This window comes from Macaca fascicularis, chromosome 2 (assembly GCF_037993035.2).
Source record: "Macaca fascicularis isolate 582-1 chromosome 2, T2T-MFA8v1.1".
Taxonomy (NCBI): domain Eukaryota; kingdom Metazoa; phylum Chordata; class Mammalia; order Primates; family Cercopithecidae; genus Macaca; species Macaca fascicularis.
This window is the reverse complement of record NC_088376.1, coordinates 124,648,835-124,665,234: the sequence shown is the minus strand read 5'-3', so window position 1 is coordinate 124,665,234 and position 16,400 is coordinate 124,648,835. Positions and strand designations below refer to the sequence as shown.

Genomic DNA, 16,400 nt, shown 5'->3' with positions numbered 1-16,400 from the left:
TTCATGGACCAGCAAACCTTAAAAATTGCCCATGTAGCAGCACACCTATTTGCAAGAATACAGTAGCCACTTGGATACACCTCTCTTTCTCATACTATTTTCGAAGGTTGGTTAATCTGCACAGGGATGGCACAAAAGTCTCTCCCAGACCAACTACTGAAAATGATTCTAAGACCTAGTTCAGGCTTCAGTAGCAAAGAGCTCTGTGATCAATTAGCAACATCTGCCACAGCTATGGGAATGGGGACCATCAGCTCAAATGCCAATCTCCAATTCCTCTGTAGAAAAACTGCAAAATAACACACAGGGACAGGAAAAAGACATATGCTGTTCACTTTCATTCAATATCCCCATCTGTATGCACCTAGGGGGTGTGACTGGCCCCATATTAACACAAAGATATACAGCAAGGCATGTGTACCCTACTCGTGCTGATAATTTCAGCAATGAGAATATGAAGAGTAGCTATAAACCTTTTTCTTCAAGGTGGGGGATATAGGACAAATTAAACCCTAAAAGTCATCTTTGCTAAACCTCTGTCAATGAAAAAAAAAAAATTCTTCCTGGTAGCCATGTGAGCCTTAAATTCATCGAACTCTGGCTCTGCACAGAAGAAGGCATGACAGCAGCCAAAGCCAGTTCAGATTCTGGTTCTGCCACTTTATTTGCTGTGGGATCTCTGCTGTCGTAGCTCCACCTCTCTCCCATGTCTTCACAAGAGTTGCACAGCATTCACTGAGAGCATGTTTACGCACACTTTTGTTTCGTGAATCTTAAGCACTGGCTTTTAAAAACAGTTACCATTTATAAAATTTTGTGTGCCAGTCAGGCACAGGGGCTCATGTCTGTAATATCAACTCCAACTCCAGGGAGGCCGAGGCAGGCACATCACCTGAGTTCAGGAATTCAAGACCAGCCTGGCCAACATGGCAAAACCTCATCTCTATGTAATACAAAAATTTGCCGGGCGTGGTGGCAGGCACCTGTAATTCCAGCTACTCAGGAGGCTTAAGCAGGGAGAATTGCTTGAACCCAAGAGGCAGAGGTTTCAGCGAGCTGATATGGTGCCACTGAACAGCCTGGGTGACAAAGTGAGACTCCACCTCAAAAAAAAAAACAAGTTTTGTGTGCCTAATGCTTTTCTGGTGCTTTGCACACACATCTCATTTAATATTCACAAGGATTCAAGAAGGTTGAAATTCTCATTATCCCCATTTTAAAGATAAGAAAACCAATAAAGTTAAGTAACTGGCCAAAGTTAGCCAAGGACAAAGCTGGGATTCACTCTGGTACCTGCAAAAAAATGCATATTTTTTTAAATACACATTTGCCACTGGCCTCTTTCATCAGAATCCACTTGTCTTCAACTCTCATTCCCCCAACCCCACTTAAAGTTTCCAAGGCATATAAGGTTTACTTTCACAAAATCCTTTGTTTATGTGGTCAGAGTGCTTACATTTCCCCTAGACTCCCCAGAAATCAATTTTACCCCCACTTCGCATCATAAGGAGCAACAGAAATTTCAAGAACCAGCAACTCCCTCATTTCAGTTAAGAAACTTCACTAGCAACTGAGTTGTTCTTTGAAAAACCACATCCTAAAATATGTTCAGAAAGATCTCTAACGCTAGAGTCATGCACTGCTATGGTTTCAGTCTGTCCTCACCAAATCTTGTTGAAATTTGATCCTCAACATGGTGATGCTGCAAAGTGGAGCCTAGTGGAAGTTGTCTGAGTCATGAGGGTGGATCCCTCATGAATGGCTTGGTGCCATTCTCAAGGCAGTGACTGAGTTCTCATTCTGGCAAGCCCGAGTCATTTCTTGTGGGAATGGATTAGTTCCCTTGAGCGAGGTTGTTATGAAGCCAGGACGTCACTTGGGTTTTGCCTCTCTTTGCACATGTCCACTTCCCCTTCCACCTTCTCCGCCATGTTATGATGCAGCACAAAAGCCCTCACCAGACACCAGGGCCACGCCCTTGAACTTCCCAGCCCGTAAAACTGGAAGCTAAATAAACCTCTTTTCTTTATAAACCACCCAGTCTCAGGTAATGTTATAGCAACCCACAATGAACTAAGACCTCTAGCATGCAAACCTCTATCACATGAAATAATTTCAGCAGCTTCTGACCAAACTGACTGGGAAAATGAGAAGCTAGTGCCTAAAACTGTCAAGAGATTTTCTGCACCCTCCACTCATAACCTTCACACACATGTAAATAAGAGAAAATGACTAGTTGTAGAAGAGAAAACAACTGGTGGGAAGAGGGATAAAACAGGGCAGGCACTGACTAGCAATGTGTTCTAGAAAACTTAGCTTCTGCCTACGCACATCTGGAATCACCATGATGCACCAGCCAACATCTGTCTCATCAAGGGCAGTAGATCTGGTGATCAACTAGTACTTGTCAACCAAGCAAAAATGATCAGCTCAGGCAAGCCCTTCTCCTAGTCCAACCTGCACAAAGCCATTACTGGGCAACAGATCAGCATTCATTTTCACGCTCTACTGTCAGCTGAGGCAAGCTCTGCTGCTCTCTGCATACCTCATTCACTGTTTCTGGAACAAAGCAGAAATAAGAAGGTTACCTTCTCCTGAATCAACCCTAAGATCCAAGGCCACTTTTGAAACAATGAGCACCATATTCACAGAATTTAGCTTAAATTATTCCACAAGAGAGGGGAAAAAAAAAAAAAAGGTTTACTACCATTGCAACCATCAAAACATAACCCTGCGGTCCCAGACACATTTGTCCTCTAATTAGAACAGAATCCTGTTTTCAGCAATAGATACCTTAGTGGCCAACAGAAGGTACGAATTTAGCTTTTCTCTTTTTAAAGATAAACTTCAACCACCATGACAATATATATACTCAGAATTATCTTGAGGAAGGTATTAACCTTGGATAGCATATCTCGTAAGAAGACACAATATACAAACATGAGATATATTGAAAATACATGCAATGACATCAGTGTCTTGTAAAACATTCTATAACCATTTGAAGAGCATTATCTACTCATTCTGTCAGCCCTCAAACATGACTACTGCTACCAACACACCAAAGATACAGCACAAGGAGGAATGTGGTCCTGCCCTCAAAGAACATAGTCTAATTTGGCTCTGAATCATATGTGGGGAATTCATGTAAATGTATTACATATTACAGCGACCACTTAATGAACATGTACTAAAACAAGGGTGAAGGAATCATCCCCTCAAATCATACATCTGTAATAGTCAAAAGCTAGCCACTCTATTGTGTACAAAGTTCAAGCTTTCACATGTTGTTGTTGTAAAAATTAAAATGTGCACTATTTCTATCATTTATTGGAAATCCATGTGCAAAAATTAGGAGGGCAGCAATATCGTGTAAAAAAACTAAGCAGCAAGGGACCCACCAATAAGGCATCTCCAATATTAATGTACTCAGATCCTACTCCATTAGTCACTGGCTTTCCCCCCTTGTCCCTCCACATCATACCCCTTATTGGGCCATCTGATAACAAGAAAGTGATCAAGAGAACCAGCTCTTAAATGAGCGATTTTTCAAAACACACTTTTGTTTTAATTGAACAAGCTAACAGAAATTCAGATCAACCAGGGAAGTCAACACATGACTGTGCAATATCCAAGCAGCAGGCCATTTGTAAAGCCAGAAAAGGACACAGCCAGGAGAGCTGAGCTTCAGCTTCATAAGCGAGATTGATAGGAAAGAAGTCAAGTCATCAGGCAGCAATGCACCTGTGCGCACTAGTGCATGTGCACACACACCTGGTTACACGTGACCAATCCAGGCAATACAAAACCCCAAACAAGTCCAAAGAAAAAATCTGTCCCTCAGGAAAATCCACCTATGCTTGGGTGGCAAACACCTCCAGGGACCAGCTGAGTATTGTAAATAACCACTACGGGCCAGGTGTGTGCCCCATCCCAAGGGGTAGCACTATTTAATTTCAGGTTAATGTTGTTGCCTAGCAAGAGCATAGGCCCTAGGCTGTTAGACCTTCCTATTGTTCAAGAATAACCCAGACTTTCATGGGAAGCTCTCATGAGGGCCGGGGCTTCCATCTGTTTTGGTCACCATTGTCTCCCCAGTGCCTAGAACAGTGCCTGGCATGCTCTAGGCACACAGAAACTTGTTGATGGCATGAATGCCAAATGACTGATTTTTAACACATTCTTAATTTTTATTTTATTTTTTTCTTTTAAACACAGTATGGCCAAAAGAACATCTGTAGAATTCCAGATAACCCAAATGCCTGTCCTTTCTCCATTTCTCCTTTCCAGACACAAGATCCGGAAGTAGCTTTGTTTCTCATTTTAGACAAAGACGTCTGCCCCCACCACTCCAATCATAAATCACATTAGATAGTTTTAAAGGCTACACATAATTTTGTTGGCATGAGCAAATTTCCGTTTTTTTTTTTTGTTTGTTTTTTTTGTTTTTTTACTTGGGTCTCCAGGAGAAATAAGGTTTCATGTTTGAAAAACAACAACAAAAAATAGCTTATAGGCATTCCATTAACCAAGTTCCACTTACCACCTTGCCTGCTACTCCCTCAGGATAATCTGTAGCAAGGTTAGCAAGATAATGGAAGGGTTCTCAATGCTTTAGGAAGCAAACCCTCACAGGAAAAAGTCAACAAGTGCACCTCACAGATCACAGTGCGTCCCGGGCATCTGACTTGCATGTTGCAAAAAGACCATAACCCTTCCAAACTGCCTAGCCTAGAATCAACAATCTCTAAAATTCCAGAAAAAAAATTTAGAAGCCATTTAGTGAAGGGTGAGGAAAACAACCCCAAAGAAATTGAGGGTCTTGCCCAAGATCCCACAGCTGGTTTGGCTGGCTCCCATGGCTAGTTCCAAACTCCAGAGGAAAAATGCAGAATCCAAGCCATCTCTTGCCAAACACAACACCCTCAGACCTTTCCTGAAGTTATGATTCACAGCCTGCTGCCCACACTTAGATGATATACATGGGACAGTAAAAATACCGCATTATTACAAAGTAACCATATTCAAAGCCCCAAACAAAAGTTCTCAAATTACAAAGCAAATCAATTTAGGTAATTTGGAAGAGGAGTAGTGTCAAAAAAACTCACCACCAACAAATTCAGTCTCTATCCACAGTTATTATCAGCTTATTCAGAAGCTAAAGTAATTTGCTGAAAGGTCATCTCTTCAACGTAACCAAATAAAATCCTATACTAATTGCATTACGTACTTATTTAATTGTAACAAGTACAGTATTTCACCCAGTGTTTATGGCACTTGCTTATATGGGAAAATAGGGTGAAATACATAAAAAGCTAGATCTTTCAATTGGCCCTCCTGTGCAATTAGGAAAATTAGTTTCCATACGCTCTTCAAAAAAAAAAAAAAAAAAAAACTTTTTTCTATCTGGGAAAAAAAAAAAAAAAACCCTGAGCAATGATTAGAGAAACATATTACAATCACCGCCGTGCCCCCCCAACCCCCCACTGCCCCCGCCAACACCCCTATGCCTCACTAGCCCGGTGACCTTGGACCTACCTTCTTCAACTTTAGTTTCTTCACCCTACAGTGGAAATAATCACGGTTTCTACTTCCAGGGATGATTAAAAGCATATAAAATGCTCAAGTATGGGGCAGAGATCACATGTGCCTGGTAAGCATAGGCTATTATAATTATTATTCCCATTTTATAGATTAAAAGGGTGAGGCCCATTTGCCCAAGGTAAATGATGTGATGAACTAAGAATTTCAACCCAGGTCTCTGGGGTTTTGGTGTGGATTCTGAATAAGAGATATGTATATCTGAAACTCCCAGATCCCCAGCGCTACCCAATCCCACTTCCACAAGATGTTAGGTAACCACCCATGGGTAACCACCCTTAGCTACCCATGGACAGAGCTAAGCCTTCACGTTTACTAGAGAAACGCTTCTGGAAAAGTGTCATTTTAAAAAACAGGTAGAACTCATAAATAACCACTGCTTTGTAAATAAATCCTTTTCACAATTCTTAAAAAGTTCTCGAGACAACCTTAAAAAGTCAGTAATATTTCCTCACTAATCTAGACTATGCTTGTATGCTTGGTCAATTGCTTATGGCTGTGTCCCCTACCCAAATCATTCCCAATTAATGAGCGGATCTGATTTAAGTGCACTGCAGGATTCATGAGGCAGTAATGGTATGATAACTCAAATACCTCTTAGATGTATATTGTAACTAGTATGAATTCCTCAAAAGTATATCCACTGCATTATACAACACCCTGCTTCACTCACTTAGAAAGATAGTATCACAGACCCAAAAATAAGACCAGTTGTCCTATTTTCTTACATGGAAGTGTTACATATTCCATGAACTATGCTTTCATTTTTTTCTTTTTTAGTTGCTAGAATTCAGCAGCCAACTGTGTCACTTTGCTACTCCCCAAAAATAGCTAAACTGAGTAGTTTAAAATCACATTTTGTTGTTTGGCCAGAAAAATATCATGCTGATTTCAGTCTGCAAAAAGAAAAAAGAAAAGATTAGAGGGCACGAGGTGTGCATGAGTGTTTGGTTCTCTCTCATATGCTCTGTAGCTCTGAATCCATGAAAATATAGAGACAGGACATGAATGTGTTCAAGTGTTACACAAGTGTAAAACAAAAGCAAACACCCAACTACTGTTTGCTTCCCATCAGTGGAGCCAAAGTGAATCCCAGTAATGAGTAACCTATTTTCCTCCATTACCACACCGTCCATAAGGCCTGAGAAGAGGAATTAACATCTCAGGATGCAGGACCAGACGATTCTTTCTACACAGGGATTTGGAAGATTCATCAGACACATTTTAAGCCCGCAGAAAGCATTTTTCCCACTCTAAGCTGAGAAAGCAGAGACCTCCCCTTTGCAATGTGGGCAATCTCAGACTTCATGAGGGCTTTCTCATTTCTCTAAACTTCAAAATGTAACCTGTTAGTAATCTTACATAGGATGTCCTCATGCTGATCCCCACTCCTCCTCACCCTCAACAGCAAAGACAGATACAAAAACCCATCACATATGTTTACACCATTTTTTTAAAAAGTTGTCTATACATACAGTCGTCCTTTTCAATTCCACTGTCCTCCTTCCATACACTCCTATCCAAATCTCTTAAGAACACATAAAATAAAAACGGCGGCCACGAGCAATGGCTCAGGCCTGTAATCCTAGCGCTTTGGGAAGTTGAGGTAGGAGGATCACTTGAGGTCAGGAGTTTAAGACCAGCCTGGGCAACACAGGGAGAGCCCCTGTCTCTACAAAAATAAACCTATAAAACTTTTGATTTAAAAAAATGGCTATTGAGCACTTACTATTTATCATGCATAGCGCTAAGTCCTTATATGCATTCTCATTCCAGCCTCACAAAGACTCTAGGAGTCAGGCTTCTATCACCACCCCATTTCACAGAGGAAGAAAAAAATTAGGCACAGAGAGGGTATGTAACTTTTCCAAGGTAGCACAGCTAGCAATGGCAGAGGTAGGCTGACTCCAGAGGCCATATTCTTACCTACTTTGCTATATTCTGTATAACTCTCAATAGCTACCTAGTTTAGAAAACAAATAAAAAAGCATTAACAAGTTCCAGGATCCTAAAAGATTTCTTCCAGCTACATGCTGACAAAACAGTATGGTTAACTCTCACCAACTGGCTGACACACATCAAAGTTTTCATTCAATATGTAAGTTACCTCCCTCCCCACATCCACCCCAAGTACAAGTGAAACACAACCCAATTCTGTTTGGGAGGTTTCCAAAAGAGAAACCAGGCACATATAGAAACCTCATCATCTGTCATTCCTCTTCCTATCCCTGGAAGCACTTAAAACAAATTTTTTTTTTTTTTTTTTGAGACGGAGTCTTGCTCTGTCACCCAGGCTGCAGTGCAGTAGTGCCATCTCAACTCACTGCAACCTCCGCCTCCTGGGTTCAAGCGATTCTCCCACCTCAGCCTCCCAAGTAGCTGTGACTACAGGTACGCACCACCACGCCCAGCCAATTTTTGTATTTGTAGTAGAGATGGGGTTTCACTATGTTGGCCAGGATGGTCTTGATCTCTTGACCTCATGTTCCACCCGCCTCAGCCTCCCAAAGTGCTGGGATTACAGGCATGAGCCACTGCACCTGACCAAAAACAAAAATTTTTTAATAGTTGTATTAAGGGCTGCAATCATAAAACCTCGGGCCTGCATAGATCCAGCAAGCTATCTCACACAGAATATATTTTTCTGTCAAAATACCAAATATCTTGCTACAAATGATACCAGGTAAAATGGTCCCTCCAATTATAGTTGTCCCAATAGGAGGGGACAATCACTCAAGAAGCCCTCTAGCTACTTAAAGCAATCTTGCACAGCCATCACTTACGCCTAACAATCCTTTTCGCACTGAGTAAACCACAAATTTATCTGTTCTACATCTCAATCATCACAGACTTTCCTGAAAGTGAAATTTACCTATATTACTTTAAGACATTTTTTAAAGAGCCATTAACAATCCTGAGTTCTTAGAAATTTGCAACAGGCAAATTGTAGGGAAAAGCAACGGGAAGTAAATACAGGTTTCTGGAATATACTTATCCTTTTTATTGATTTTGTTGGTTACAACTCCACATAAACACAATACCAAAAATAAGTCAAAGCAAAGTCCGTATCAGATAACTCTTTTTTACACAAGTACAGTTGATTTTTTAAGTGCACAGAACGTTGCCCTAGTCCTGGATGTAGTTCGTTTCCAAGCAAGATGGTTGGGCCCATTTCTCAGACTGGCAAATGGACTTTGGTTTTTTTTTTTTTTTTTTTTGGAGACAGGGTCTCACCGTGTCTCACTCAAGCTAGAGTGCAGTGGCATGATCACAGTACACTGCGGCCTCAACCTCATGGGCTCAAGCAGTCCTCCCACCTTAGTCTCCCAAGTAGTGGGGACTAAAGAGTGCCCCCAGCTAATTAGTGTTTTATTATTTGTAGAGGCAGGGTCTCCCTATGTTGCCCTGGCTGGTCTCGAACTCCTGGGCTCAAGCGACCCTACTGCCTCCCAAAGCACTGTGATTATAGGAGTGAGCCACAGCGCCCAGCCTTATCTTTTAATCATTTGCACAGGCAACCTCCATTCTGGGACAAATTCAGTGACTATTGCCAAATCCCAAAAGAAGCCCTCACAGAGCAGGCTCTTCTCAGCCCCTCCTGAGCCACTCCCTCATCAGTGGCTGCTTAACCTAGATCAAGCTCAGGTGGAGAACTAAAGGTGGGGAGCAGTGTACTTCTTGGCTTCCATATTAATAAAACAGCCCATTTTATTCTCTAAACAGGATACAGCCAAAAACAATTTGAGGGACCACCATCAACATCTAACAGAGGTCAACTTTGAACCAAAGCAAACAAAGGGCTAATTTCAGGGCATCAAGTGCTTTAGAGGCAACTTCAGATGCCCTAAATTTTTCCCATAAACTCCGGGTTATGGAATGTGACCACATGAAATGTAACCCAGGATGACAGTATTAATTACAATGGTTTAAATCTCTTAATTCAGAATGTACACATATTGTAATCTTCATCCTGCCTAGAAATGGCATTTCATTGTCACATGCTGAATGGAAATCCAGATTTAAAAAGAACAAACAACGTTTCACTGTAAAAGCAAAGTGTTAAAGCAACAGCCCAGTAGAAATGTAATCCCAGCACTTCGGGAGGCCAAGGTGGGCAGATCACCTGAGGTCGAGTTCAAGACCACCCTGGCCAACATGGCTAAACCCTGTCTCTACAAAAATACAAAAATTAGCTGGGCATAGTAGCACGCGCCTGTAGATCCAGCTACTCAGGAGGCTGAGGCAGGAGAATCGCTTGAACCTGGGAAGCAGAGGTTACAATGAGCTAGGATCTCACTACTACACTCCAGCCTGGGTGACAGAGTGAGACTCCACCTCAAAAAAAGAAAAGAAGTCTCCAGGAAAAGGAAGGGAGGCAAGGGAGTAGGAGAGGCTCCGGAATAACTACTCTAGGGCATTTTAAGTGATCTCAGGTGAATGCCAAGAAAATTACTTTCAATCGGCACACAGGAATATGACTGATTCTACTTTGCTAACTTGGGAGCAGTTTAGAATAGAAAGGCAAATCTGATAGGGCTGTTTGTTTTGCTGCATTAAATCGTCAGCATGCCCTGGATTGCTTCATGTAAACAACAACATAATCTTTTATTCAGTGAAAACAGATCCATAATTAAGGGGAAATGCTCAAAGCTTCACTATGGAGTAGTGAGTTTTCCCACATCAGCCAACCTTTCCTATGACCTTTCTTCTTCCAGCAACAGCAGCAACTTCCCCTATTTCCAACAGGCCCTGTGTATGCCTATCTTTATTAGTGCTGTAACTCCATCAACCCTCAAATGTGAACACTGTTTAGAAGGAAACATCAAAAATTTTATTCCATAACTGTGTCAAAGGAACCCAGTTTAGAGACTCGGTAAAGATTCTTCATTTTCAAACATGATACATGAGGGAGAGTGAAAAAAAAACCCTGTACAAGCTCACACCCTGTAAAGAGAAAGACTGCTGACTTCCAAATATTACTTTTGCCTTTTCCTAAGTCCACAAGGGATGCCCATCAGAACTAAAGCCCGCACATGCAAATAAGAGACAGCTTAGAGGGAGATTCATGATTCACCCGATGTTAATGACGGAGCCTCCAATTCTGACACATCCAAGGTACACAGCTGAGCTTATCCATCTGAAGTGTTTCCAATGACAGCATCCTAGATGTAATGTAATTACAATACAAAACATATCAAAACCAGAGTTTCACTCTGAGGGCCGAAAGACAAAAATCAATTTAAAAAAAAAATCTGCTGAATAGCCTGAGAACGTAAAATAGATAAAAGGTTAACCCTCTCAAGTAACACATTTTATATTGTGTCAGAGGCGATTAAATTCCCAGTGATTGGAGATATGTATCAGTTTGAATGAACTATGTGTAGGATTTGCTTTAAAATAATAAGGTGTTGGGGAGGAAGACATGAAAGATTGAGTTGTGAGTGTTGAAGTTGGGTGGGGGATCCATTATATTTTGCTATTTTTGTAAATATTTCTGCAGTGCTTTATAAAGATATATAAAAACGTAATATGCGTAATACCATGTTTGGTAACACTCTTGGCTTTGCACTTGGAAAGGATCGCTTAAAGCATTATTAACGCTGAATGGATCCCAAACCTGCCACACTGCTGTTCAAAGACTAAAATCCACTGTTTCCAATCCACTGGGAAAAAGATCATGCCAGGGCTGTGTTTCCAAAACCCTGCCCCAACTACAACTAACCCGTACATCCTAAACAGGAGCTGAAAACTCAAATGCAACTGAAGAGTTATGCTGAGTTATGATTCTGAGAGGAAACAAACAAAAATACTAAGTAACAAAGGATTTTGGCTAAGACCTCACAAGGAGGACCCTACTCCAAAACAGAAGCATTTTTATCCCTCTTGTCAAACAGATAAGGGCTTTCGAGGTTATAGCAGGCAAGAAGTGGGGGTCCCAAGGCGAACTCCAGCCCCCACCGGGTTTCGAGAAAGACCGGGGCAGCATCGCCAGGCCGAGGCCGCCTCCTCGCGCCAAGGCGCGTCAGCAGCCCCAGAGCCTCGGAACCCGGGCACGCGCTCCCCATCCCTGCGGCCTGGAAGTGGCCGAGGCCGACCAGTGTGGAGGTGGCAGGAGCCCCGCCAGTGGCTCGGGGGCGCCCCCTGAGGTCCAGCGGCGCCGCGGCAACCTCGGAAAACGGAAAGCCAGCTTCTCCCAAAGCTCTGATATTTTTTAACTTTGCCGTGCTCCAAAGCCTGCTGCTCCCTCTCTCGGGCTGCACTTTTCCAAACCAAACCGCCCTCTTCCCTACGCCTCCCACCACTGTCCTTTCCCTTTCCGACAGCCCTCGGCTCCCGGACCAGGAAAGGGGCTATTTACCTCGCAGCGTGGGCGCGAAAAGAAAATGAGAAGACGAAAATGGTCCAAGCCCCACGAAAGCACGCTCCCTGGCAGTCCCATTTTGGATCTCAAGCTTCCTCAAACACCAGTGAAAAGAAAACCACAGTCAGCCCACTGACTGCATCCCCGAGCGCAAGGACAGAAGTGGAATTGGAAATTCCTCTAATTTGCAAGTCTGTCCTCCACGGCCTCCCATTGCATCCATTAAAGAGTGGCCCTCACAAAGCTCAACCCGTGTGCACCTGAGCCCGCTCAACCGGCAAGTCCGTGGTAAACCAGGGGAGACTAGCAGGGGGAGATGATTAACCCAAATAGTGAGCAGTAGTCTTTAAGTGAATGAAGGCAGCTGTTTCTAACGGGAGGTGTCCCCAAGGCCTACACTACCGTAGAGGGAGGACTCCAGTGGGCAAACCCCCAGGCCCCAAGGTGAGTGTGGACTGCGTTTCTGGGCTGGAGCTCCGTGCCGCTCCGCAGGCAGGAGGATGCGCAGAGAGAAAAGAGGGTGCAGAAGACAAGACGGTGCTTTGCCTTTCTGCCCCTCGAGGCCATCCCCGACTCTGCAAAGGGGGCATTCGCTGCCAGTCCCCCGAGAGGGATCCCCGAGAGCGACGAGGGCTCCCGCGCCCTGCTCCACGGCGCACGACGGGACTAAGGGACCCGCTGCACCAAAAACGGGCGCTCCAGCCGCCCGGGGACAGGCGGCTGTAACCAAGCAGAGCGGAGACCTCGAGGCACGTTCCTCTTTTTCTTGATTCAGATAACCTCCACCTCCGGGTATCCAGGAGCTGACGAATGAGAGGACAGAAAAACGGGGAATTCTCTGTCCTTAGGGGAGCGAGGGATGAAAAGCCAATCGCCCCCTTTCTTCCAGACCTTCCCCGGGCTAGGGCAGGACTTGGCCTCCACCCCCAGGGAGGGAGCAGGACAGCTACGAGGGAGTTCGGGGCTGCTGCCCAGGGGAGCTGCAAGAGAGGAGAGGGAGGCAGCTGGCCTCTGCCCTCCCCAGAGGAGAGAAGAGGGGGCTTGCCAGCTGAGGGCTGGAAGTGGAGGGTCGCCGAGCCTCACACCGTTACGTGCGGTGATTTATTCTCGTTATCAATGGCCAATATTGTTCCTGTCTTAACCTGGCCAGAAAGGGGCGGCTCTGGGGCTGCCAGCCGCGAACAGCCTGCAAAAGGGCAAAGATGAAGGTAGGCAAGGCGCGCGAGACAGGAAAAAATCCGCCCAAGCGCGAACTGCAACCCGGCCGCCGACCCGCCCCCGCCCCCTCCCCGCGTCCAGACCCCGGCAATCCAATCGAGCAGAGCAGCGGAGGGAAGGGGCCACGGTCGGGGCTAGGGGAGACACGGATCTCCCCTAGTCGCCTGCGCCCTGCCCTCTCACTGCACCCAAGGAGGCTGCCTCACGCCGGCACCGAAGGGCTGCCCGCGCCCCAGCCCCGAGAACGGGGGAGGGCGCCCCCGACCCCAGAACGCAGGCTGCTCCCCACATCTTCAGTCCTCCGCGGCCAGCCTCCGACTTCCATTCCCCGAAACCTAGCCTTCCCAAAGGGGTGGAGAACAGCAAAGCAAACCCCCACCTTCTGAGCTCCTTCAATACCCGCCAGAGCGAGGGGGCTCATCCCGGGTCCCCCAAAACCCACAGAAGCATCCTTTCCATGGCCTCAGTCTCCCCAACCGCCCTACAACTCGAATTCTCCCGATCGGCGACGAGTCAGCAAAGGAAATACCCCTTCCTCCCGATTCCAGCTCCCCAGGCCCCCCAAAACGGAACGGGAGCAGATCCCCGCGTCCCCCAGCCCCTCCCCGGCCGGCCCCTGCCTCCACCTTCCTCGACCACCAGCCAGCCTCCCTAAACAGCGCCCAAGCCAGCGGAGCAGATCCTTCTCTACTCCCCGGGCGCCGGGCCACCCTCCACCCTCTCCAGGGTCTCCCGGACGGGCGCCGGAGGTCCGCGCCCAGGCGACAACTCTGCATCCCCAACGCGCGCCGGCCGGGGCCGCGTCCCCTCGGCGGCCGGCACTCACCGGGGAAGCACACGACATAATGGAGCACGGAACTGGTGATTTTCAGGAACAAAATCCACCAACACGGTTCCAGTAACCTCCGCATGTCCGAAAACGCACATCGAAAAGAGGAAAGCAGGGGGATAAACTTGTTGAATAAGTTCTTGCCTCCGTGCGAGCCTCCGCTAAGCCGGGGCGCTTCCCCGGCTCGCCCGCTCCACGGGCCCCCCGCGCTCGGCGGCCCGAGTCCCCTTGGAATCCGGGAAGCCGCCGAGCGCCCCCCGGAAAATCTCAAAAAGTGACCGGGAACGCAGAGCCACGCTGGGGACGATCCTCTCGGCGGAGAAGGGCTGCTTTCCGTTCAAAAAGGAGAGAGCCGAGCGGACAGGGCGCGGAGTCGGCGGCCGGCGGCGATGCCCCGGGCCCGGGGCAGGCAGGGACCGCAGGCGGCGGCGGCGGCGGCGAGCAGCCGAGGATCCCCAACTTGAGTCGGCAGCGCAGCACAGCCCGAGAGCCGGCGGGCGGCGGCAGGGCTGAGCGCGGCGCGGCGTCTCCGGGCTTCAGGCAGGCAGCTCCTTCCAGGGCCCCGGGAAGGAAGGAGGCATGTTTGCGAGAGGGGAGGGGAGGGGAGAGGCGGGGGGAGCGGAGAGCCCCCCAAAATAGAAACGGCCGGAGGAAACGGAGGAAAACACAAAGGATCTCAGAGGGGCGCTGGGGCGAGGGCGCCTTCAGTCCATGCTCCTGAAAGTTGTGGCTCCGGCGCAGGCTGGGGAGGAACGAAGAGCGCGGGGCTGGAAACTGGCCATGCCTCCATACAGGAAGTAACATGTGAGCATGGATCCTGGCAGAGACTTTAAAGCCGGCGAGCGAACGAGCGAGCGAGCAGGGGGCGCGCGGTGGTGGCGGGGGCGCGCAGCCCGGGCCAGCTGGCGGGCGCGCGCTCTCCGCGCTCTTAAAGCAGCCGCGCTCGGCTCCCGCCTAGCACGGGGTCCCTCGGCTCCGCTCTCTCCGCGCGGCACCGGTGGCTGCGGCCTCTACTGGGACAGTTTGAGGACTGGGGGCGATTGTAGCCCGTGCTCGGAGAGAGAAGGGAGGCTGCCTTCTGGAGCCGGCGTGTCTTTTGCAGGATTCCCGTTGTTTGAGCTCTTAAAAGACGCCGCACGTTGCTCGGGTTTGGCGAGATCCCCCGTCCGCGTAGCTCGCGGATCCCGGGCCCCTGGCCCGGGCGCGGGGAAAGGCGGAGGGCGGACAGCTGCCTTTTTAAAGCGATGGGGTTTCCTGTTCGGCTTCACCTCCTGGCAGTTGCCGCGGTGGGGCTCACCCGTCCGCGGCCCCTGTTCGCGCCTCCAACACAGCGCATTCCCCCGCCGGGAAACAAAGCCGAGCGGCCTTTGCACTCCTACTACGTTGAGATTTAATTTTTTTTTTTTTTTTTCCTTTTCAGGCTTTCATTGGCCCAGTCCAAGGCTGGGGAAAGTGGGGGAGGGGAGGAATATCGAACCCAGGATTGCGAAATCTAGCCCTTCCGAGCCCCACATCTCCTTTCTCCGCGCCACGATGGATCGGTGGCGGAGTTTCCCCAACTCACAGCTTCTCTGGAGAAGGTTCCCGCACCCCGGCTTAGCCGCGGGGAGAGCGCAGGAAGTGCGCCTCTTACCCCCTGCAGGGTGAAAGCATTGCCGCGGGGCTGTACTGATTTCCTGGCAGCCACCCGGGGAGCTGCTGCTTCTTTAGCAATCTGGGAGAGGCGTCCGGGGGAAATGGGAGGACTAGGCTTATCTGTAATGAGTTTTGTCCCTTAGCTCTCGGTCAGAAGATCTTTATCGCTTAGACTTCTAAGCGCCCTATTTTACATTCTTACGCTGGGGCTAAAAGTGGGGGAGGCGGGCTTTTGATTAAATGTGTAACTGAGCCAAGGTAATTAGCCGATGGAAAATTTTTGCCTAGTTTTTCTGCCCGTGTTTCAAAGCGATCTTGACGTGGGATTGTTTTGTTTTCTGACGGAGTCTCGCTCCGTCGCCCAGGTTGGAGTCCAGTGGCTCGATCTCGGGTCACTGCTACCTTCGCCTCCCGGGTTCAGGCGACTCTCCTGCCTCAGCCTCCCGAGTAGCTGGGACTACAGGCGCCCGCCACCACGCCCGACTATTTTTGTTGTTGTTGTTGTTGTTGTTGTTGTTTTGTTGGTTTGTTTGTTTTGGTAGAGACGGGGTTTCACCATATTGGCCAGGCTGGTCTCGAACTCCTGACGTTGTGATCCGCCTGCCTCAGCCTCCCAAAGTGCTGAGATTAAGGCGTGAGCCACCGCGCACGGCTCTTGACGTGTTTTAAACGTGTCCCTGCTGTTTTATCCCAACACGGCAGGGTCCTCCACCCACCCAAACATCCCAACCGGATGCTAGGTTTTCAAATAATGTA

The 16,400-nt window shown here is 47.6% G+C and overlaps 1 protein-coding gene across 3 annotated transcripts in view; it reads right to left on the bottom strand.

The window, feature by feature from the left end:
• The window catches only part of PTPRG (protein tyrosine phosphatase receptor type G), a 745,294-nt gene extending 730,481 nt beyond the window's left edge, over nucleotides 1-14,813 (bottom strand). For all 3 annotated transcript variants that reach the window (XM_005547516.5, XM_005547515.5, XM_045384827.3), the window contains exon 1: nucleotides 14,007-14,813. In XM_005547516.5, coding sequence (XP_005547573.3) covers nucleotides 14,007-14,091 — 85 coding nt within the window. In that variant the 5' untranslated portion in view covers nucleotides 14,092-14,813. The remainder of the gene's footprint in view (nucleotides 1-14,006) is intronic.
• Nucleotides 14,814-16,400: the final 1,587 nt, after the last annotated feature.